The sequence below is a fragment of the Rhinatrema bivittatum genome, chromosome 3, assembly GCF_901001135.1.
Source record: "Rhinatrema bivittatum chromosome 3, aRhiBiv1.1, whole genome shotgun sequence".
NCBI lineage: Eukaryota > Metazoa > Chordata > Amphibia > Gymnophiona > Rhinatrematidae > Rhinatrema > Rhinatrema bivittatum.
The window spans coordinates 612,782-636,049 of NC_042617.1; the positions used below are offsets into that span (position 1 = coordinate 612,782).

The 23,268-nt window shown below is 50.2% G+C and overlaps 1 protein-coding gene across 1 annotated transcript in view; it reads right to left on the reverse strand.

Annotated features, from left to right (window-relative positions):
- Window positions 1-23,268, reverse strand: part of PEX6 (peroxisomal biogenesis factor 6) — a 195,307-nt gene that overhangs the window by 13,199 nt on the left and 158,840 nt on the right. Inside the window, exon 16 of the mRNA XM_029596736.1 lies at window positions 23,172-23,249. Within this exon, the coding sequence (XP_029452596.1) occupies window positions 23,172-23,249 (78 nt within the window). The remainder of the gene's footprint in view (window positions 1-23,171; window positions 23,250-23,268) is intronic.

Genomic DNA, 23,268 nt, shown 5'->3' on the forward strand with positions numbered 1-23,268 from the left:
AAGGAGCCCAGATCTTTTCAAAACTAGATCTGAAAGGAGCATACAACCTGCATCGCATTAAAGCTGGCGATGAATGGAAGACGGCCTTCAACACTCGTGACAGCCACTTCAAGTATTTAGTGATGCCGTTCGGCCTGTGTAATGCTCCGGTTGTCTTTCAGAACTTAATGAATGACATCTTCCGAGATCTCCTCTATAAATGTGTTATCTACTTAGATGACATCTTAATCTTCTCACAAGACATCACCACTCACCAAGAAGATGTGAAGAGAGCACTACAGAGGCTTTGTGAGAACCATCTCTACGCCAAGCTATCTAAATGTGAATTTCATAAGGAATCAGTGCCTTTCCTGGGCTACATTGTCTCCAAAGAAGGTTTTCAAATGGACCCACAGAAGCTGGAGAGTATCAAGAAATGGGCACAAGCCACTGGGTTAAAGGCTCTCAGACGCTTCCTAGGGTTCACCAATTATTATAGGACCTTCATCAAAAATTACTCCTCACTCACAGTACCACTGACCGCTATGACAAGAAAAGGTGACAACGTGGCTAATTGGTCTCCCAAAGCGATTGCAGCATTCCAAAAACTGAAGGATGCCTTTTCTACCAAGCCATGCCTTCGACATCCAGACCCTTCAAAACCTTTCATCGTAGAGGTCGACGCCTCAGACCTTGGCATAGGGGCAGTACTAAGCCAGGCTGGCGATTCTAAGGTACCACATCCATGCTCATTTTCCTCACATCGCTTTTCTCCTGCCAAGAGAAATTACAGAGACAAGGAACTTCTGGCTATAAAGATGGCATTCGAGGAGTGGTGCCCTTGTCTCGAGGGAGCGCAACATCAATTAACGGTCTTCACAGACCATAAGAACTTGGAGTATCTCCGCTACGCACAGCGCCTGAACCATAGACAAGCAAGATGGTCTCTGTTTTCCAACAGATTCAACTTCGTGCTCAAGTATTGTCCAGGAGACAAGAATATCAGAGCTGATGCTCTTTTATGCTCCTTCCTCTCTGAGGACATACCCGAAGAGCCGCAACACATCATTGACCCCGAGAAGGTCATATTGGCAGCTACCCATTCAGTGCCTGCAGGAAAGACAATCATACCCAAGAACCTCAGGAAAAAGCTATTGGCTTGGGCCCATGACTCCAAACTCTCAGGACACCCTGGGCAACGAAGGTCGTTGTCTAAACTGCAAACCTTTTATTGGTGGCCCACCATGAAAGAGGACACGTTCGCCTACGTCGCTTCCTGTGCAAACTGTGCTAAACAGAAGACGCCGCCAGGATGTCCATGGGGTCTCCTCCAACCCTTGCCGATCCCTGAAGAATCGTGGACATATTGCCACTGACTTTGTGGTAGATTTACCATCATCAGGAGGGAACAGCACCATTTGGGTAACCGTTGACAGGTTCTCGAAGATGGCACATTTCGTGGCTCTCCCAAGCTTACCCACCGCCATGGAGCTTGCCCGATTATTCATCACACACAACTTCCGCCTGCATGGCTTGCCTAAACACATAGTCTCCGATCACGGAGTTCAGTTCACCGCTAACTTCTGGAAGGCATTATTCAAGAAGTTTGATATAGCCCTCGACTTCACATCAGCATATCATCCTCAGTCCAACGGCTAAACAGAAAGGATGAACAAGACACTCAAACAGTTCAATCGTGCCTATGTGAACACCCGACAGAATGATTGGAGTGAACTGTTGCCATGGGCAGAATTTGCCATAAACTCTCATCCAGCAACATCCACTGGATCAACGCCATTCGAATTGGTCTCGGACGATTACCATTACCACCACTGCCACTTCTGTTATCAGTGTCGTCCCCAGCAGCTCAGACTACTGCTACTGATATCCATCAACTCTGGACTCAGACTAAAGAGATGCTTATGAAAGCAGGAATAAGAGCCAAGAAAGGATACGATGCTCATTATTGCAAAGCTCCAGACTTCAAACCTGATGACATGGTCTGGCTTTCAACAAAACATTTAAGACTCAAACTTCCTTCAGCTCCTCGCTTCATTGGACCATTTCCCATTCTCCGATGACTGAGCAACCTCACCTACAGTCTGAAGCTATCAGCTACTCTAAAGATCCACAATGCATTCCACGTCTCACTATTGAAACTAGAGATACTCAGGGAATTTTCCAACAAGATACCAGACTCTACTCCAGTAGATACAGAAGAAGACATCGAATACAAAGTTGACGCAGTTCTCGATGGAAGAAAATGACGCAGAGTATGGGAATACCTCCTGTCATGGGATGGTTATGGCCCAGCAGACAACTCTTGGATTCCAATGTTCAATATCTTGAATAAGAAGATGCTTCAGGATTTCCATCATCTACATCCGCAAAAACCACGACCTGGTAGGTCATTGCGTGGACGCCCTTTGAAGGGGGGTACTGTTGCGTCCGTCAGTCTTCAACGGCTTCACCCTGCTTGTTGCACCTCTATCTCGGCTCCTCCCGCTTACCTGGGCAAGATGGCTACCGCAGCGTCGTCAAGCTGACTTCTCTGGCGTCCCTGGAACGGCTATGGTGCAGCCATACGCCATTGCTTCTCCCAGGTACCTGCTAGGGTGCGCGCGCGCAACCCACGTCTAAGTACGACCAGTGGCGCGAACCTCAAATGCGTTCCCTCAACTGACGTCACGCCACTCAGGGTATATCTATTTCTCAAAATTGCTAGCTCATTGAGTTGGCAATAGACTCGAATGGCTCAACTGCTCCTGTCTGCGCTACTCTGCCGCTTCTCTGCTGCCTATGGGAAGCTTTCCTTCTGCCCTTTGGGGTTTACTACTAACTCCTCAGGGGCCCACTGTTCTATTTCAGGTGCCATTCAGGGAACAGGCACTCGCTCCTCGAGGGCCTGCTCTCCCTGCCTCAGTGCCTGTACCTACTACTAACCATCTGGTGGAATCGCACCCTTAACAGCTAACACCGAGTGAGTACTTTAATCTCTCATCTGTCTCATCCACAGTATTTGCTGCGGAACCTCCTGATGTCATCCTGGAGAGAAGGGCTCCCTCTGCCAAGGTCCCTGAGACTACAACTCACCACTGCCACCTGGTGGCTACTTCAAGCTGTATAAATAAAGAATTATTCCGGTGTTTTGTGTATAGAGTCTAGCCCAGTGCTGTGGCTCCTCACGAGGCTCCTCCCGTGGGCGTGGTCATCTCCACAGCACCCAAGGATCCATTATGGATATCCTGAAAACCTGGCCTGTTTGTGGCTCTCAAGCACCAAAGTAGGCCACCCCTGGGCTAGCGCCTTCTCCTCTTGTCCAGTCAATTCCCTATGACTGTTCCAGCCAGTGGAGTGCTCTAGTACCCCAAATATCACCAAGAATAAGCTAAAGTTATTCCATTCAGGGACATGGACAAGGGCTAGGAAGGTTCAAGGAGAAATCCAAAGATGCTACCCAAGTAGAATTTTTTTTTTTTAACAGGCTACAACAATCTACAGCTCCATAAGCCTAGTTTAGCCTTAAAAGACCCTTTGAGAATCTTCATTTGTGTAGAGAGGAAGCGAACCATTTCTGCAGGCTGTTTCCTCCATCACTCAGCTATCAGAGGGCAGGAGAGAGGAGCTGTAACCTGCACGTGAGGGTGCCTGCTGAAAATATGTAGCTCCCCGAAACATCCCTGTTCAACGATCAGGGGAGAAGGAATGTAAAGAGTCTGACATGCTTATTTGTTTTATTTTTGGAACAAAGCAGCAAGAAAATGGCTGCTGATCTGGCAAAAGTGGGAGTGCCAACAAAGGCCTTGTTTCATGTGCACTACAGCACTGCCTTCCACCATACAGAGAACCTGCTGCAGTTCGCATCCGCCCGCCTAGTTCCCACCTACTCATAAGCTAAGCAGAATGCACACACTAACTCACTGAGCCACTGTGACTTATGTGCAGCACCGGTCCTCCTTCTTTTTAAGCCATACCAGAAATCAGCAGAGGGTGGAAGAGGGGAGGCTGATCATCTCAGACCCCTGACTCAGTCCATGTCTGGCACAGGAGATTGAGAGGCCATCCAGAGAAAAGGATGTGCTGCAAGCCGTTCTTTTTTGAATAACTGTCTTGTTTTACTCCCAGCATACAGGGAAAGTGTTCTGCTGCCAGACCCACCAAGGGAACAAAGGCACCCGGGACCACCCAGGGCTTGACCTATCGATGCAGGAACTCAGACTCCAACTGAGTCAGTTTCCAAAGGGGAAGGGAGAATCAATCCCACAAGAACCATCACCTACAGTACCCCCAAGACTCAGCCTGTGCTCCACCAGGAACCTGGGCCAAAAATCTTCCCGGGAACAGCCTACACATAGCTGCAACACCAGTCCATGTGTCTAAGAACATAAGAAACTGCCATACTGGGTCAGATCAAGGGTCCATCAAGCCCAGCATCCTGTTACCAACAGTGGCCAATCAAGGCCATAAGAACCTGGCAAGTACCCAAAAACTAAGTCTATTCCATGTTACGGTTGCTAGTAATAGCAGTGGCTATTTTCTAAGTCAACTTAATTAATAGCAGGTAATGGACTTCTCCTCCAAGAACTTATCCAATCCTTTTTTAAACACAGCTACACTAACTGCACTAACCACATCCTCTGGCAACAAATTCCAGAGTTTAATTGTGCGTTGAGTAAAAAAGAACTTTCTCCGATTAGTTTTAAATGTGCCCCACGCTAACTTCATGGAGTGCCCCTTAGTCCTAATATTATCCAAAAGAGTAAATAACCGATTCATATTTATCCGTTGTAGACCTCTCATGATTTTAAAGACCTCTAAGCAAACTCGCTCCCCTCCAACGAATCGGAAGAAGGTGAAGTTGCCCAAAAAGACAACAGAAAACTTGTTTCCCAAATTTAGCATAGGCAATCAGCATTGAAAACCTCCACAACTCCGCACTGTACACAAAGCAACAGCACGAGCAGCAGACTCTTCCCCCCCACCCAGTAAATGGGTGGGTCTCTGGACTGATCTGTAGTACTACAGGAATGAAAATTAGCAGGTAAGAACCAATTTTCCTTTCCCTGTTCGTACCCAGATCAGTCCAGACTCCTGGGATATACCTGAGCTCCCCTTAATTTGGGAGGGACATGGAGAGTTCTGCTCATAAAACACTCTCACTAAAGCACATTGAAGCCAGAGCCCCAACATCCAAGCAATAATGTCTAGCAAAAGTGGGCAATGACTTCCCAGTAGCCATCCAGCAATTTTCATGTGGAGACACTTGATGTGACTCAGTGCAGGAAGTCGCTTGAGAGCGTGTCAAGTGTGCACCTAAACCTCCTGGGGGCGGGCACCCTTTAGAAATGTAAGTCAACTCGCTTGCTTTCTTCAATTGTAGCCTTAGATGACTTATTTCCCTTATCTGGACCACTCCATAGTACAAAGAGAAGATGCGATCTATGGAAACCATAAGTGACCTTTAGATACCTCAATAATGCATGCCTCCAAACTAAGAGCCTAAGCTCCCCCACATGAGGAGGAGAGGAATCCAAATCCATAAAAGCTGGAAGCTCTACTGTCTAAGATGGAATGTGGAGACTACCTCAGGCAGAAAAGAAGCCACCATGCATAAAGAAACCCCCAAATCAGACATCTGTAGGAAGAGATCTCAACACGATAGCACCTGGAGCTCCGAAATTCTCCTGGCTGAACAAATAGCAACCAAGGAAATCAATTTAAGAGTCAAGTCTTTAACCATAGCTCTCTTTAGTGGTTCAAACAGAGCCTCACACAATTCTCTAAGGACTAGAGTCAGATTGTAAGATGGACAAATGATCCATACCTGAGGACACAAGTTCTTAGCTCCCTGAAGGAACCATAGACCATCCGGATGTATGGACAGAGGATTCCCTTGCACCTTACCCCAGAGACAATCCAATGTCACTACCTGGCACTCAGAGAGTTAAAGGCCAGTCCCTTAACCAGAACCTTTCTGTAGAAAAGCCAAAATATGCGACACCGTAGCCTGAACACACTGAGGCTGCACTCCATCAACAGCAGACCAGGACTCGAAGATCCTCCAAATTCGCACATACGTCAAGGATGTAGAAGGTGGAAATAACCGCTTTGGAATATCCCATCTCAGTTGTCTCCTCTCAGAAGTGAAGCCACGAGACAGACATGAGCCACTTGACCCATAAATATTGGGCCCTGGTGGAAAGCAGTCGACCAATATCCAAACCTCAGGGACCCATCTATGGCCATGTTGATCACATCTGGAAAGCATGGTCGATGTGACCACTTTGGAGCTACCAGGATCACGTTACCTGGATGTTTCTCTATCCGCCGTAATCCCTGTTATTTGTTTATTTTAAAAAATGTTTATATTTTGTTTATATCAAAATATGTACTACATGGATTGTCCACAGGAGGGAAGACAAAGAAGAATCCCTCAAGTCTACAGCAGCACCAGAGCTCCAATTCCTTTGTACCAAGTTCTGTTCAGCAGTTGTAAAACCGTGATTGCCTTGGTGTTCAGTTAGGTTGGGATATCCCCATCTTCCGTGAATTAGAAACATCGCTGCCTCTGACAGCACCCATTCACCGGAGTCTAACTTTCTCAAACTGACAAAATCCACCTCAACGTAGTTCACTCTGGCAATGTGAGACACTGCCAGCCACTCCAAGTGCTGTTCTACCCAGAGAATCAATTCCTGGGCCTCTCAAGCCGCTGCCTAATTCTTGGTTCTGCCTTGACGGTTTGTTGTAGCCCACCATCATTGCATTGTCTAATAGGATCCATACTAGAAGGCAGCATAGCCTTGGCAGACAGGCAAGCAACATGAAAAGCACCACTCTCATCTCTAACCGACTGTTAGGCCATAAGGCCTCCTGTTTCGACCACTGGCCCTGCGCCGATCGATGTTGCCACACCGCACTCCATCCAAAGAAACTTGCATCAGTGGTGACTATTATCCAATTCAGAATCTTCAGTTCCACACCAAGCTCGAGATTGGTACAAGTAAGACCGTCCCTGATTTTCCCTCTAATGGACAAGGAAGATGAAATTCTTCCAATAACAGATTCTAGCGGGAGAAGAGCCACCTGCAGAGGCCACATATATGCAAACACCCAAAGCATTAATTCCAATGTCGATGCAATAGAAACCAGACCTGTAAATAATCCCAGACCCTGGGCACCGAAAGCTCTAGCAGAAGCCTAACCTGACTCTGTAATTTCAGCAATCTCTCTCCATGAGAAACACTCTCCCCACTAGTGTGTTGAACTGAGCTCCCAGATACTTCAGAGTTTGTAAGAGCAGTAAATGGCTCATTTCTAGGTTCACACAAAAAAAACCCACACACACCAACTGGTGTACTCCAGTACACACCAATGTAAACAACCCAAAAAACAAACAATGTACTGGTCACAAATTAATATAGCACATAGAACGCCAAAACAACTTATGTAAGACCCTCTAGTCACGAGCAGACAATTTGTATGAACAACTCGTTTCTCATAGGGGTCTCTGTTACTTTAATAGTAGTCGTCCATGAAATAAATTTTTTAGTTTTTTTGATATTTTTCTTCCAAAAAGTTATCACGATAATTATAGGGAAACTTCCCAATTGAAATAAAAACGGGTACTTATCCACACTGAAAAGGTCCCAGATAACCCGACATGGCCATGTTTCGGACCGCCGTCCTGCTTCAGGGGAAAAAGTGGAAACCGATTCAGGCAGCCATCTCCTATGTGGCTCAGCAAATCATCTTCTTGCAGCGTATTTTCTCCGTGCCGATCCCTTTTGTAGAGGCGAGCTGAATTTCATCAACCCGCTGGAAATGCAGCGGGTTGAAATTCAGCTCGCCTCTACAAAAGGGATCGGCACAGTGAAAATACGCTGCAAGAAGATGATTTGCTGAGCCACATAGGAGATGGCTGCCTGAATCGGTTTCCACTTTTTCCCCTGAAGCAGGACGGCGGTCCGAAACATGGCCATGTCGGGTTATCTGGGACCTTTTCAGTGTGGATAAGTACCCGTTTTTATTTCAATTGGGAAGTTTCCCTATAATTATCGTGATAACTTTTTGGAAGAAAAATATCAAAAAAACTAAAAAATTTATTTCATGGACGACTACTATTAAAGTAACAGAGACCCCTATGAGAAACGAGTTGTTCATACAAATTGTCTGCTCGTGACTAGAGGGTCTTACATAAGTTGTTTTGGCGTTCTATGTGCTATATTAATTTATGACCAGTACATTGTTCATTTCTAGGTTCACCACGCATCCTAGAGACTTCAAGCACATCAGTACTTTTTGTACTGATTGCAGACAGAGGTCTTTTGATTTTGCATGAATAAGCCAGTCATCCAGATACGGATATACCAACACACCCTCCTTTTGCAATGCGGCTGCCCCCACCATCATCACCTTAGTAAAGGTACGTGGAGCCGTCGCCAGCCAAAGGGAAGGGCTCGAAACCGAAAATGTTCCCTAAGGACCATGAACCTCAGGAATCTGTGGTGCTCCAGCCTGTTGGCTATGTGCAGATATGCCTCTATCAAGGCAAGAGATGCCAAGAACTCTGACTTATGTACTGCTGCTATGATGGACCTCAGAGTTTCCATGTGGAAACAGGGAACCTTGAGAGCTGCATTTACTTTCTTTAATCAAATATCTCTTGAATTGGATACAGTGGGGGAAAAAACAGGATGCTTAACTTAAAATTGACCTCTGGCCACACTAAGCGTGTTCATGGTCTGAGCCAACAGATTCAGGCCATAATGAGCATGTTCAAGGTCTGAGCCAACAAACTCAGCAAGACATCTCTGGGAAAAAAAGAAAAATCTGAGCAGAGTCCAAAGCGGCTCTCAATCACATGCAATTTCTTCCTCTTCTAGAAGTGAGAAAGCCAATTCCCCATTGGAATCCTCCGATGACTCATGATTCACACCCCCTTGAATATTACCAGGAACAGCCTCCTGTGGCATTTGCCTGCCATGACTGACAAATGGGAGGCCCAAGTAAGTGATCCCTACATATAGGTTGCTTTGCCTTCACTGGGTCTCCCTGCTGATCTCTTTGCATTGTGAGATGAGGCCAGCAGGTCGATGGATGGGAGGCTCCAGTGATCTACCAACAGCTGAAAGGCTCTGGTCAATAATGTCCATTCTCCTGGATCTAGACACTCTTTGCTTAGGAAGTTTGCTCTGACGTTGTCTTTTCCTGCGATGTGGGAATCCAAGATCATCCATAGGTTCAATTCCACCCATTCCATAAGGGAGTCTATTTCCAGGGACACTTGCTGGCTCTTGGTTCCTTCCCTGGTTGATGTAGGCTACTGTTGTTGCGTGTCCGACATCACGCGGACCGCCTGACCCTGAAGCCTGTGGCTGAACTGTAGACACGCTAATCTGACTGCCTGGGCTTCCAGGCGGTTTATGTTCCAGCGCGCCTCTTCCGCGGTCCAGTGCTCCTGGGTTGCCAATTCCTGACAGTGAGTTCCTCACTCCCGGAGGCTCGCATCTATCATGAGTACGAGCCATTCCAGAGGGGACAGGTTATAACCTTGCTCAGGTGGGCTTCCTGCAGCCACTACTGAATCTGAGAACATACTTCCATCGATAGGTGTAGGTGAATTGCATAGTCCTGGGACAGCGGATTCCAACATGACATCAGGAAGTGTTGGAGTGGACGCATGTGTGCCCTCGCCCATGGTACTACATCCAGGGTTGATGCCATCAGACTGGGGACCTGAAGATAGCTCCACACCCTGGGGGAATATGCTGTTTGTCAACCAGCACACTTGTCACATCATCTTCCTTTTCCTTGAGGTTAGAAGGAAGACCTTGTTCTGTTTGGTGACAAACCAGACCCACAGATACTCTAAGGACTGGGAGGGCTTGAGGCTGCTCATATCCATGTTCACGACCCAACCAAGCTCCTGAAGCAGGGACATCACCCTGCGGGTTACTGGAAGCTCTCCTCTAATGACTTATTTATTTATTTAACACTTTTCTATGCCGACCTTCATGGTAATAACCATATCGGATCGGTTTACATCGAACAGGGTAAACTGAAACAAAAACAAAAATATGAACGGAGGAGGCAAAGTTACATTCAACAAGGAGGGTAAACTTGGAAGCTTAATCAGCTGGAAAGAGAGGCCTAAGAGGGCAGTAACTAATAATATAATACAATAGAGTAAACGGGCTAGTGCTTAATATATACTTAGAGGTACAAGGTGCCATCGCTCATGAAGAGTATTAGATCATCTGGTGTGTATCAGGGGGATCTGAGAAGGCTTGGCGGAAAAGCCAAGTCTTAAGTTTTTTCCTAAATGTTAGGAGGCAGGGTTCCAGCCTGAGGTCCGAGGGGATGTTATTCCAAATAGCTGGGCCTGCTGTCGAGAAAGCTCAGTCTTTGGTCAAGGTGAGGCACGTGGCTTTAGTTGGAGGAGCTTGCAGAGTTCCTTTGTGGACTTCTCTAATCGGTCTGTTGGAGGTATGGAGTTTGAAGGGGATTTCGAGGTCGAGTTGAAGTTGATTGTGAATGGATTTGTGTATTAAGGTGAGTGATTTGTGTAGGATTCTGAAGTTAACTGGTAACCAGTGTAGGTTTCTGAGGATGGGTGAAATTCTAGCTGCGGCATTCTGTATCATCTGTAGTGGCTTGGTGGTAGAGTTGGGGAGACCTAGAAGGAGAGCGCTGCAGTAGTCTATTTTGGCAAATAGCAAGGATTGGAGAACTGTCCTGAAGTCGTGGAAATATAGGAGGGGTTTGAGTCTTTTTAGAACCTGGAGTCTGTAGAAGCAATCTTTGGTTGTGATGTTGATCATTTTCTTTAGGTTTAGGCGGTTGTCAAGAATTACCCCGAGATCTCTTACATGCGTATGAGTGGGATGGGTGTTGTGGTGGGACTGTGGGAGGGAGTTATCTTGGTTGGAGGAGATGAGGAGGAGTTCGGTCTTCGTGGCGTTAAGGACCAGGTTTAGACTGTTGAGAAGGCTAGTGATAGATTGTAGGCAGTTATTCCAGTGAGTGAGAGCTTTTGAGATGGATTCTGTTATAGGGATCAGAATCTGCACGTCGTCTGCATAAAGGTAGTGTATTAGTTTGAGATCTGTTAGCAGCTGGCAGAGGGGGAGGAGGTAGATGTTGAAGAGGGTGGGAGATAAGGAGGATCCTTGCGGTACACCAAGTGCGGAATTTGTCGAAGGTGATTCTTTATTATTAATTTTGACTTTAAAGCTTCTGCTGCTGAGGAAAGACTTGAACCATCTGTGGGCTGATCCGGATATACCAATGTCTGATAGGCGATTCAGGAGGATGGAGTGGTTGACGGTGTCAAATGCCGCCGAGATGTCTAGCAGGACTAGAAGAAAGGAGTGGCCTTTGTCTAATCCCATAATAATATGGTCTGTTAGTGAGATGAGGAGGGTTTCCATGTTGCGTGATTTGCGAAAGCCATATTGGGATGGATACAGGATGTTGTGATCTTCTAAATAATCTGAGAGCTGGATGTTTACCAATTTCTCCGTAAGTTTGGCTAAGAATGGGAGATTAGAGATGGAGCGGAAATTGACTAATTCTCTGGTGTCTAAATTGTGTTTCTTAAGGAGGGGTTTAAGGGAAGCGGTTTTTAGTCTGTCTGGGTAAATTCCTTGAGTTAACAGGCAGTTTATAATGTTGGTCAGTGGTCCAGAGATTGTGTTTGGGATAAGTAGCAGGAGTTTGGATGGGATGTTGTCTGCTGGGTGGCTGGATGGTTTCTGTCTCTTTAGAAGGGATTCGATCTCCCTGGGGGAGGTTAATTCGAAGTTGTTGAGCTTGGCTCCTGCGAGGTGTGGAAATTGTCGCATGTAGCGAGGGAGGTAGTATTGGTAGGGAGTAGTGCAAGAGTATTCGAAATCTTCTGTTGGAAGAATGATGCGAGCACGTTAGCCTTGGATTGTGCCTGTTCGTCTAGTATCGTCGGAGGGGCTGACTTTGTGATTTGTGTTACATAAGAGAAGAGAGCCTTAGCATCATATTGGAGATTGTGGATTTTATTGGCATAGTATTCTCTTTTTGTATTTAGAATTGAGGTCCTGTAAAGATGTAAGGTTCCTTTGTATGCCGATAGAGTAGATGAGTTGGGGGTTTTGCGCCATCTGTTTTCTTTGTGTCGTAGGTCTTGTTTCATCTGTTTCAGTTCAGAAGAGAACCAGGGTTGATTTCCTTTTTTTGCTGGATTAATTATTTTGGAGACTGCAGGGCATAATTTGTTTGCTACTGCTTCAGTAATCTTATGCCAGGAAAGTACGGCTGAGTCGGAATTGGATAGATCTAAGTTTGTGAATTCCTTGGAAAGCTGATCACTGAGAATATCGGATGCGTATGGTTTCCTGAAGTGAATGGTGGAAAGGTGCTGTGGGGTGTATGTCTGTTTATTTGTGGAGAAGGAGGAGTTTATCAGAAAGTGGTCTGACCAGGGGATTGGGGTACAAGAGGGTTCCATTGTGCAGGAGAAGTTAGAGTTGATGAAAATAAGATCCAGAATGTGACCAGCTTTGTGTGTAGGGTTGTTGATGATCTGATTGAATCCCACTGCACTGAGGGAGGCGAGGAGGGCTTCACAATTGGAAGAGCGGGGTGAGGCATCGATATGGAGGTTAAAATCTCCCATGATCATGGTTGGGAGGTCTGTGTTGATGAGCTTCACTATAGATTCTATAAGGGGCGAGGCATCAGTTTCTAGTACTCCTGGAGAGGCATAAACTAGCAGTAATTGAAGTTGTTTTGATTTGACTAAACCCAGTTCCAGTTTGGACTCAGACCTGATTGTAAGCGATGTAAGTCTGAGTTCTTTCTTGGTAGCTAGTAGAAGACCGCCCCCTCGTTTTTTGTGTCTGTGGAATACAAAGATGTCATATATGTGTGTGGGTAGTTGGTTGATTAGCGCAATGTCTGAGTTTTTTAGCCAGGTTTCTGTGATGGCACAGATGTCTGGGTTAGAGTCCAGGAGATAGTCGTTGTGTATGTGTGTCTTTTTAGTCAGAGATTGTGCATTAACTAGGGTTACCGAGAGTAGAGTGAGCCCTAGGAATTGGGTTAGAGGGGTGATCATGATTGGGATGAGAGATCTGGAAACTCTTGATGGTATTTCTTGAGCGGGAAGAATGCCAGAGTGGTAGCGGTGGTATCTGATAGGGATCTGATGGGTTAGCATTTCTTCTAGGAGTTCTGTTGGCGGGATTGGGCGTGAGGAACTGAGTCTTAGATGCTGGAGAAGTGGGGGTCCAATTGGCTTTATATCTATAGAGGATGCGTTAAGGTTAGAGCTCTGTATGTTTGGTGAGTGAGTGAAGGGTATAGCTATGGGATGAGGTAAGTCTGATCAGTGGGGACGCTGTGAGTGATCCGTGTAAGGCTCTGGCGTGCGGTACCTGTGGTCGTCGGGTTCTTTAGAGGTCTAAGGTAGCATGGTCTCCGGAGTCGCGGGGTGGGCGGGCTTACCGCGCTGGAGGACCCTTCTCCTCTTCCTCTTGCCACAGCATTCTGGATCAGGCCCGATGACTGGGTCGGATGCCCTACGCGGATGCTGTCTCCCCTGACCCCGGTGGGTCTGCACCGGCCACGCAGGGAGGACGGAGAGCAGGGGAAAAGGATAGGGGGGCCTCCCGGAGGGGCGCACAAAGGGACAGGCCCCTTTGTCGTGCTCCTTCGGCGCGCGATGCTCGGCACACGGCGCCGGTCGGGTTGTAAATTTAAATGCCTCTGGGCCTAGCTGATTGGTTGTCGTGAGCGGCGGCTCCTGTTGGTTTGGTCTCGGGGGCCGGCTCGGGGGGGCAGGCCTTGAGGCCGGATGACGGCGGGCCGGTGATTGGGAGCCACAACGATCGCCGGCAGAAGCTACCCGAGGGTAAGAGCTGAATTAAAGGGCCTACCCCGGCGGGTCTGTGGCGCCGATTGCGCAGGCCTCCCTCGAAGCGTTCCCATTGCAGTGATCGCCATAAGAGGATGGTCAGCCGGTCGGGTTGTGATTAAATGCCTCTGGGCCTAGCTGATTGGTTGTCGGGAGCGGCGGCTCCTGTTGGTTGGTCTCTGGGGGCCGGCTCGGGGGGCGGGCCTTGAAGGCCGGACGACGGCGGGCCGTGATTGGAGCCACGCGATCGGCGGCAGAGCTACCGAGGGTAAGAGCTGAATTAAAGGGCCTTCACCTAGATCAGTGACTTCACCCAGATCAACCAGTTGTCTAAGTATGGGTGCACCAGGATTCCTTCTTTCCTCAGTGCCGCCACCACGATCACCATTAATTTTGGAAAATGTTCTGGGAGTGGTGGGCAGTGCCCGGAACTGATAATGGCGGCCTAGCAAGGCAAAGCATAGGAAACGCTGGTGTCTTGTTGGATTGGAATGTGGAAGTAGGCCTCCGAGAGGTCCAGGGACGTTAAGAACTCCCCACGGTTGTACGGCCATTATGACAGAGCAAAGAGTTTCCATGTGGAAGTGAATTATCCGCAGATGATGACTGATACTCTTGAGATCCAGTATGGGTCGGAATGAACCCTCCTTCTTGGGCACAATGAAATAGACGGAATAGTGCCCCGTATTTTCCTGGGGCACAGGTACTGAAATTATAGCCCTTAAATTGAGGCACCTTGTCAAGGTAGATTCCACTGCCAGCTTCTTGTGCTGGGAGTGGCACAGAGACAACACGAACATGTCCTGAGAGATGCTGCAAAACTCCAGCGCGTATCCTTCTTGTACGATATCCAGTACCCATTTGTCCAACCTGATCTTGACACACTGCTGGTAGAAAAGGGATAGTCAACCCCCTATTCTCCTCGTCCCGTGGATCGTCAGCAAAACTTCATTGCAGAGTTCGGACCAAACCTGAACCCGAATCAGCTCCTTTCTTTGGTTGTCGATTCTGAAAGGACAGAGACCTTCCCGAGGGCCACGATGTCTGAAATGATGAGTTCCTGTAGGGCCAAAAGCACTGGGAGCCCCTAGCCCAACTCCTCATAGGTGAGGGGTTCTGTGGCCTTTCTCTTATCTTCCGGTAGCCGAGGCACTGGAGATTCACTCACTTACTGGTTAGCTTTTCCAGTTCGCTACTGAATGGGAGGGATCCCTTAAAGGGCATCTTTGTAAGGTTTGCCTTAGAGGTCGCATCTGCTGACCAATTCCGCAGCCATAGCTGACTTCTGGCCACCACCACTGAGGCCACTCCTCTGGCCGAGGTACGGACTAGGTCAGAGCCCATGTCTGCTAAAAAGGCAGTGGGAGGCTCCATAGCCTCCCTTGAAGACGCTGCAGAGTTATCTGCCTCTCTTGAGCACAACAGGAAGCAATCTGTAGTGTCACTGCTGTCGCGTCAAATGCTTCTTTAAGGATGGACTCTGGCTGCCTATCATGTGCATCCTTTAAGGCCGCTCCTCCCTCTACTGGGATAGTTGTTCACTTCGAAATGGCGAAGACCAGGCATCCACTCTGGGGAAACGCAGGCATTCTCTGGACGCCGGATCCAGGGGGTACAGAGCTTCCAATGCCGACCTCCTTTAAAGCTGGCTTCTGGGGCGTCCCATTTCAGGTCAATCAACTCCTGGATGGCTTCCAGCATTGGAAAATAGCAAGAGGCTTTTTGTAGAGACACCAGGATGGGGTTCTTCTTTGGTTCCATCATAGGGTCCGGGAACTCTCAGAGTCTTCAGGGTCTGGGAAACCAGGGCCGGTAATTCATCCCTATGGAAAAACTGCAACATGGTCCAATGTGGTTCCAAGCTTGGAGGGATTTCCCCATCCTCCAATGAGTCTGCATCCCTTCTTATCCGTGGTGCCTGCGTACCTGTCAGGTATACCCTTGGTGAGGACAAGGCATGCTGATAGGGCTGGGGAGAGCAAGGCCTTCCCGGCTGGGGTTCGGTCTGCACAGGGGAAGAAGAGACAGACTGTGCCTGTATGAAGGTTTGCAGTCCTTGAAAAATTCTACCCAAGAAAGGCTGCCAGGTCCATACTTAGCCCAGGAGGAACTGGGGTAGGTGCAGCTGAATTGCCCTCTCCCAAGGATGATGCAGCCCCAGAATTACACAGATCCATGGTGCTACCGGATAAGATCGTGGCTGACCCAGCTTCTGAATGGGTGAAACCGAGCTTGGAAAAGTTCTGAGAATCCAACCCTCCCTGGGCCTCCTCACAGTGCTGACACAGGAAGGATTCAAGGTCAGACTGAGCAGCCCTAATATGGCAGGCAGAACAAAGGGAGTGTCGCTTGTGCTTCTTTGCTGCCGGAGCCATAATCAGCGGTAACTTGTGTGTTCAGCCAGCTAGTGCCTGGATTCAAGCATGCACACATCCATCCCAATGCGCGTAAGTATAGGCGCCTCTAGGCACAAATGTTTGCGTGCGTTTGTGCACAAATGTACGTTCACACTTATGAGCAATGTTAGGCGCACGGTGCTCATGCAGAGCAACCCGCACCGCATATACAGACGGTCTATGGGGGGCAATGGAGACAACGCACAAAACCGTGCGCAAGATGGCGCTGCCGCGGCCTGCCAAGTGATGTGTCCACTGAGCCTGAAGCGGGAGCCACTGCTATTACTAGCAACGGTAACATGGAATAGGAAAATTAGTTTCTTACCTGATAATTTTCGTTCCTGTAGTACCATGGATCAGTCCAGACACCTGGGTTGACTCCGCACTAGCAGATGGAGACAGAGCAAAACTTGTCGGGCTTCCCTACATATAGTATGGTGCCACTCACAGCCCCTCAGTCTTACATAATGTCAAAGCAAACTTACCAACCATACTAGCTAACTAGACTGCCCTAACAAGCTGATTCAATAAACCCCCAGCTGGAACAGAACATCCTCAACCAGAGGCCAACCAATTTAAACCCAACATTAACAACTGAATCCACCGAGCGGACTCTCCGTTCTTCAGAAAACAAAAACCAGCATCACCAACACAGAATGCTCGGGCGGGATCCTGGACTGATCTGTGGTACTACAGGAACGAAAATTATCAGGTAAGAAACTAATTTTCCTTTCCCTGTATGTACCCGGATCAGTCCAGACACCTGGGATGTACCAGAGTCAACCTACTACGGGTGGGAACCAGAGAGTCCTGCTCAGAGTACTCTCTCTCCAAAACCCCCCGAGTCTGTCGCCTGGACATCCACCCGATAATGTCTAGTGAAAGTGTGCAACGACTTCCAAGTCGCCGCCCTGCAAATTTCTTGAGGCGACACTTGAGAGGATTCCGCCCAAGAAGCGGCGTGTGACCTCGTGGAGTGAGCCCGAAGGCCCACAGGAATCGGTTTGCCTCTCAGAATGTACACTGAAGCAATAGCCTCCTTGAGCCACCGTGCAATCATGGCCCTGGAAGCTGCACCACCCCTCTTGGGGCCAGAACACAGCACAAAGAGATGGTCCGAGACTCGGAAAGGGTTCGTGACCTCCAAATAACGGAGAAGAACCCTACGAACATCAAGCTTCCGTAACTCCTGTGAACCTCGAGCTGCCGGGAAGGCAGGCAGCTCAACAGATTGATTTAAGTGAAAAGCTGAGACCACCTTCGGCAAGAAGGAGGGAACCGTCCTTAAGGACACTCCTGAATCTGAAATCCGTAAGAACGGCTCCCTACAAGACAACGCCTGTAACTCCGAAACATGTCTCGCCGATGCTATCGCGACCAGGAAGACCGCCTTTAGGGTAAGATCCTTTAGCGTAGTCCGCTTTATCGGTTCAAACGGAGGCGAACACAAAGCGGAAAGAACCCAATTGAGGTTCCACGACGGACAAGGATGACGCAACGGAGGAATTAATGCTTGGCCCCCCGAAGGAAACGAGCTATATCCGGGTGAAGGGCCAGGGCCACCCAGTGCACCTTACCCCAGAGACAACCGAGGGCCGCTACCTGGACCCGAAGGGTACTACAAGACAGCCCGTTTGAGAGACCCATCTGAAGAAAAGCAAGAACGTCTGACACGGACGCCAACATAGTATCCACCCTGTGATCCCTACACCAGTTCTCAAATACTGTCTAAACCCGCACATAGGTTAAGGACGTCGACTGCTTCCTGGATCTCAACAAGGTGGCCACCACCGCATCCGAATAGCCCTTCTTCAACAAGCGTCTCCTCTCAAACGCCATGCCGCGAGACAGAAGTGATCCGCGTCCTCCAAATAAACGGGGCCTTGACGGAGGAGAGCCGTGGCCCCCTGAAGCCGTAGAGGAGGTTCCACCGCCAAGTGTAGGAGGTCCGCAAACCAAGGTCTCCGTGGCCACTCCGGCGCCACCAGAATCACGTCCGCCGGATGCAACTCTATCCGCCGGAGAACCTTGCCTATCAAGGGCCACGGAGGAAACACGTACAGCAACACGTCTGTTGGCCAGGGGAGCACTAATGCATCGACTCCTTCGGGTCCTTGTTCTCGCCACTGGCTGTAAAACCGTGGAGACTTCGTGTTCTGAGCGGTAGCCATCAGATCCATGTGTGGCGGACCCCATCTCCTGCAGATGAGGCGATATGCATCCTCCGCCAATTCCCTTCTCCGGGATCCAGATGATGGCGACTGAGGAAGTCTGCCTGGACGTTGTCCACTCCAGCGATGTGCGACGCCGCGATGCTGCTGAGATTCCGCTCCGCCCAGCCCAGCAAGCGGTGCGCCTCCTCTGCCACCAGCTGGCTCCTTGTCCCTCCTTGGCGGTTGATGTACACCACGGTCGTCGCATTGTCTGACAACACCCTGACCGCCTGTCCCCGAATCAGCGGAAGAAAAGCTTGCAGTGCAAGCGCTACCGCCCTGGTCTCCAGGCGATCGATGGACCACCGTGACTGCGCTCTGGACCACTGTCCCTGTACCGAGCGTCCCAGACAAACCGCTCCCCAGCCGGAGAGACTTGCATCCGTCGTGACCACCGTCCAGTCTGGCATGAGCAGAGAAACACCACACCTGAGATGGTCGGGATGGAGCCACCAGTGAAGACTGTCCCTCGCCTTGTCCGTAAGTAGGAGCGGGAGCTGAAATTCTTCCGACACCGGCTTCCAGCGGGAGAGTAATGCCGACTGTAACGGTCGTAGATGTGCAAAAGCCCAGGGAACCAAAGCTAGTGTCGATGCCATGGAGCCCAAGACCATCAGGTAATCGCACACCAGAGGCATTCGTAGAGACAGTAAATGTTTCACTTGGCTCTGCAGCTTGCGGACCCGCTCCTTGGAGAGAGACACTTTGCCGAGTTTCGTGTCGAACAGCGCACCCAGATATTCCAAGGACTGGGTGGGAACCAAGCGACTCTTGGCTAAATTGACCACCCATCCGAGGGAGCGCAAGAGCTGCAGGACTCTGTTGACCGCCTGCCGACACCCTATCTTGGACTTTGCCCGAATGAGCCAATCGTCCAGGTAGGGGTGCACCAGCAACCCCTCCCTCCGGAGCTGGGCTGCCACCACTACCATCACCTTGGTAAACGTACGGGGAGCGGTGGTGAGACTGAAGGGCAGAGCTCGGAATTGGTAATGCCTGCCCAGTACGCAGAATCTGAGGAACCTCTGATAATATGGCTGAATGCCTATATGAAGATACGCTTCGGTGAGATCTAAGGATGCAAGGAACTCGCCTGGTCGCACCGAGGCCCACCACGGACCGGATCGTCTCCATTTTGAACCGAGGAACACGAAGGCATCTGTTCACGCCTTTCAAGTCCAAGATTGGTCGGAACGTGCCCTCTTTCTTTGGTACGAGAAAATAAATGGAGTACCTTCCCTGTCGTTGCTGCCCTCGGGGCACGGGAACTATGGCTCCTAGGGCCTCCAGCCGATGAAGAGTTTCCCTTACCGCTGCGCGCTTGACGATTCCTTTGCACGGGGACACGAGAAACTTGTCGACTGGAACTCTTGCAAAATCTAACTCGTAGCCTTGTCTTATCACGCTGAGGACCCACTGGTCCCGACGTTATCTTGATCCACTCCTCGGCAAACAATGCTAACCGGGCTCCTACATTTGGTACGCCCGGTTGCTGCAGACCCGAGGAATGGACCGACCTCGTTTCATTGTGAGCCTTTGGACCCCGTTCCCGCCGAGGGTCCACCCTGCCTGCCAAAGCGTTTCCCACGAAAGGACTGAGGCTACGAGGAAGACTTGGAGGAGGCGGGCCTGTAGGCCGAACCAGACGATCTCTGCGGTTGTGATCTTCTAGGCCCCCGAAAGCGAGCCCGATTGGAGAAAGAAGAGCGAGACTTGGGCCTGTCCTCCGGCAAACGAAAAGCCTTGTTTTCACCAATTGACTGCATCAGGTCATCCAACTGTTTGCCAAACAACAGTTTCCCTTTAAACGGCAGCGCACCCAGGTGAGCTTTGGAAGAACCATCTGCTGCCCAATTTCGAAGCCAAAGGAGTCGGCGAGCTGACACCGCAGAGACCATGGCCCTGGCCGACGTGCACAGCAGGTCATGCAGAGCATCCGCCCCATAAGCAATTACCGCTTCCAGATGATCCGCCTGCGCCGATTCCTCTTCCGAGAGACCTGCATTAGCCTGAAGTACCTGGGCCCAGCGTAGTCCTGCCCGCAGAGCAAAGTTGCTACAAATAGCTGCACGGACCCCCAGAGCCGAAACTTCAAAAACCTTCTTGAGCTGCATCTCCAGCTTTCTATCCTGGATATCCCTGAGCGCCGTGGCCCCTGTGACCGGGATCGTTGATCTCTTTGTCACTGCCAAAACCGCTGTGTCCACTCTAGGAAGGAGGAGGAGCTCCAGCGTGTCTTCCGGCAGCGGGTATAGTTTGTCCATGGCCTTACTCACTTTCAGGCCCAACTCCGGGGTATCCCATTCCCTGAATAGGATATCTGATGGCGAGAAATGGAATGGAAAGGCTACTGCCAGCCCCGAAAGGCCCAACAGTACCGGGTCCATATTGGCTCCCTGCCGAGTCTCCACCGGCGGAGCCTCAATCCCCAGCTCCAGGAGAATGGCCAGAATAAGTGGCGCTAATTCCTCTCTTTGGAACAACCGGACCACCTTTGGATCATCGCCATCGCCTGCCGGCGTTCCCTTGCCGGTACCCGGTTGACCAGGGCCCGCGGCATCAGGCTCGTCTGCCCCCCCCAGGGGCTCTGCCGGCAGGTCCCCTTCCTCCGAGTCCGTGGACTCACTGTCAGATTCCTGAGGGACACCCCTCACCGGGCGTTTCCCCCTCGGTGGATCAGAGGCCCTCCTGGGCCTATCCGCAGCCTTCCTCTTCCGGGAGTCCGGCCGGTCCGCCGAGCTCCCGGCCACTTTCTCTCTTCTCCTGGCCCGCTTGCACCTCAGGACTTTGCGCAACAGAAGCGCAAAATCCGCAGAAAAAGACGCTTCGGACCCCGAGGACATCTCGTCAACGCTATCCTCTGCCGGGGATGCGGCCCCCCCGGGGGGCTCCCCCCGGGCGGCACTGCTGTGGGGAAAGTGTAGGAGGAAGGCCGCCATTACTGGCAGCTCTCCGCATGGCCTCCTGCACTGCCCCCAAAATGTCCGCCGTTCCCGCGCTAAGCGGGAACGGATCCGAACTGTCTGCCCCTCGCTGGACGGCCCGCGGCGGCAATCGCGCTGGCCGGGATCGGCCCCCCCGACCGACCCCGGACGACCCCTCGCCCCCCCGGAACACAGGCAGAACAGACACCATCGCACGACAAACGCGCGCGCACTGAGCCGCAGGCGCGGCAAGAAGAGCCCCTCGGCATCCCCGAACGCGCCCCGCACGGAGGAACTTACAAAAAAATTTTAAATTTTCAATCGAAAGCCCCTACCCGCAATGGGAACGCCAGAAAAACAGAGAGCCGGCAAGGTCAGCAAAATAAAACAGTCTTTTTTTTTTTTTTATACTTGCGCTGTCCCTGGTCCTGAGGTTCTGTTCCAGCGGGGGTGAGTGAACCGGGCTCCCCGGTGTCACCCCCGACGCTGCTGCCTGATACAGGATGGGCCCTCGACCCTCAGCAGCGGCCTCAACCAGCGGGGGATGGTCCCTTCAGAACCTTCCCACCCCCCTGGGAGGCACCAGGACGAGGGAGACTGCTGCACCTGCCGTGGCTTCTTCTTCACAAATCTTTTTTTTTTTTTTTCTACTCAAGACTCTAACCAAATAAATCCAAACACCCCTGTAACTAATACCCAGGGATCAAAGAGGCTGTGAGTGACCCTGCCCCATCTGCTGGAGACAGAGTAAGACTGAGGGGCTGTGGGTGGCACCTTACTATATGTAGGGAAGCCCGACAAGTTTTGCTCTGTCTCCATCTGCTGGTGCGGAGTCACAACCCAGGTGTCTGGACTGATCCTGGTACGTACAGGGAAAGACTTAGTTTTTGGGTACTTGCCAGGTTCTTATGGCCTGGATTGGCCACTGTTGGAAACAGAATGCTGGGCTTGATGGACCCTTGGTCTGACCCAGTATGGCAAGTTCTTATGTAGCCCATCGGGGGTGGCTAAACCCGCTTGGAAGCCCCCTTCCCTTGCCCGGATGGGATTGGGAATGGCTGCCAAGCAAGGAGACCGGAGGAAAGACTTACCGAAGCCCTTCCACGTCTCTGAATCAGGAGGAATCCTCTTCTCTCTTTACTTACCTGGGCTCAGCGTTTACCGGCTGAGCATAGAGACTGTCTCCGGCTGCGGGGTGGAGAGGGCTTTGGCTGTCACTGGCGCGCTTGGCTTCCTGCACCCGCTGCCTTTCAGATGGTTCAGCAGCAAGTCTACGCCGGGAACCGGCTACAGGACCAAGGCACCCCTCAGAGGGATCTCGGAAATCACCTGAGGAATTCTCAAATGGGGGAGGGACCTTTAGGTATCACTGCAGGAGAGCGGGGCTCAATCTTTCTCCAATTTAAAGGTACATTTTCCTCTTCTAACGAGTACTGCATTCCCACTATACCACCAATGCTGGTGTAGGGAAAGCACAATCCACATCCGCTAGGAGACTGAGAGATACTGAAGGGCTGAGGTCACTGCAGGGTTGTATCTAGGGTGACGTCAGCTTTGAAACCTGACTCCGTCTCCATCTGCTAGCAGGGGAGCATAACCCATTGGTCCTGAGTCCATCTGGCCACACGCTAGGAAAGGAAAGAATTCAAAACTCGGTATGCTCCTCGGAGAGATGTAGAACAGCCTGTATGAGCCCATGAGAAGTACCTGTGATGCGATGAGAATCTTGAAGAAAAACGCCAAAGAGCAGGGTTAAAGTTGCACTCACTTTCTAGTGATGGCCTTCAGCACTCGGAGCTGGGACTCTCGATCATCATTCACTCCCACAAAGAGCATTTTGTCAAAGCTGCAAAAGACAGAAAAAA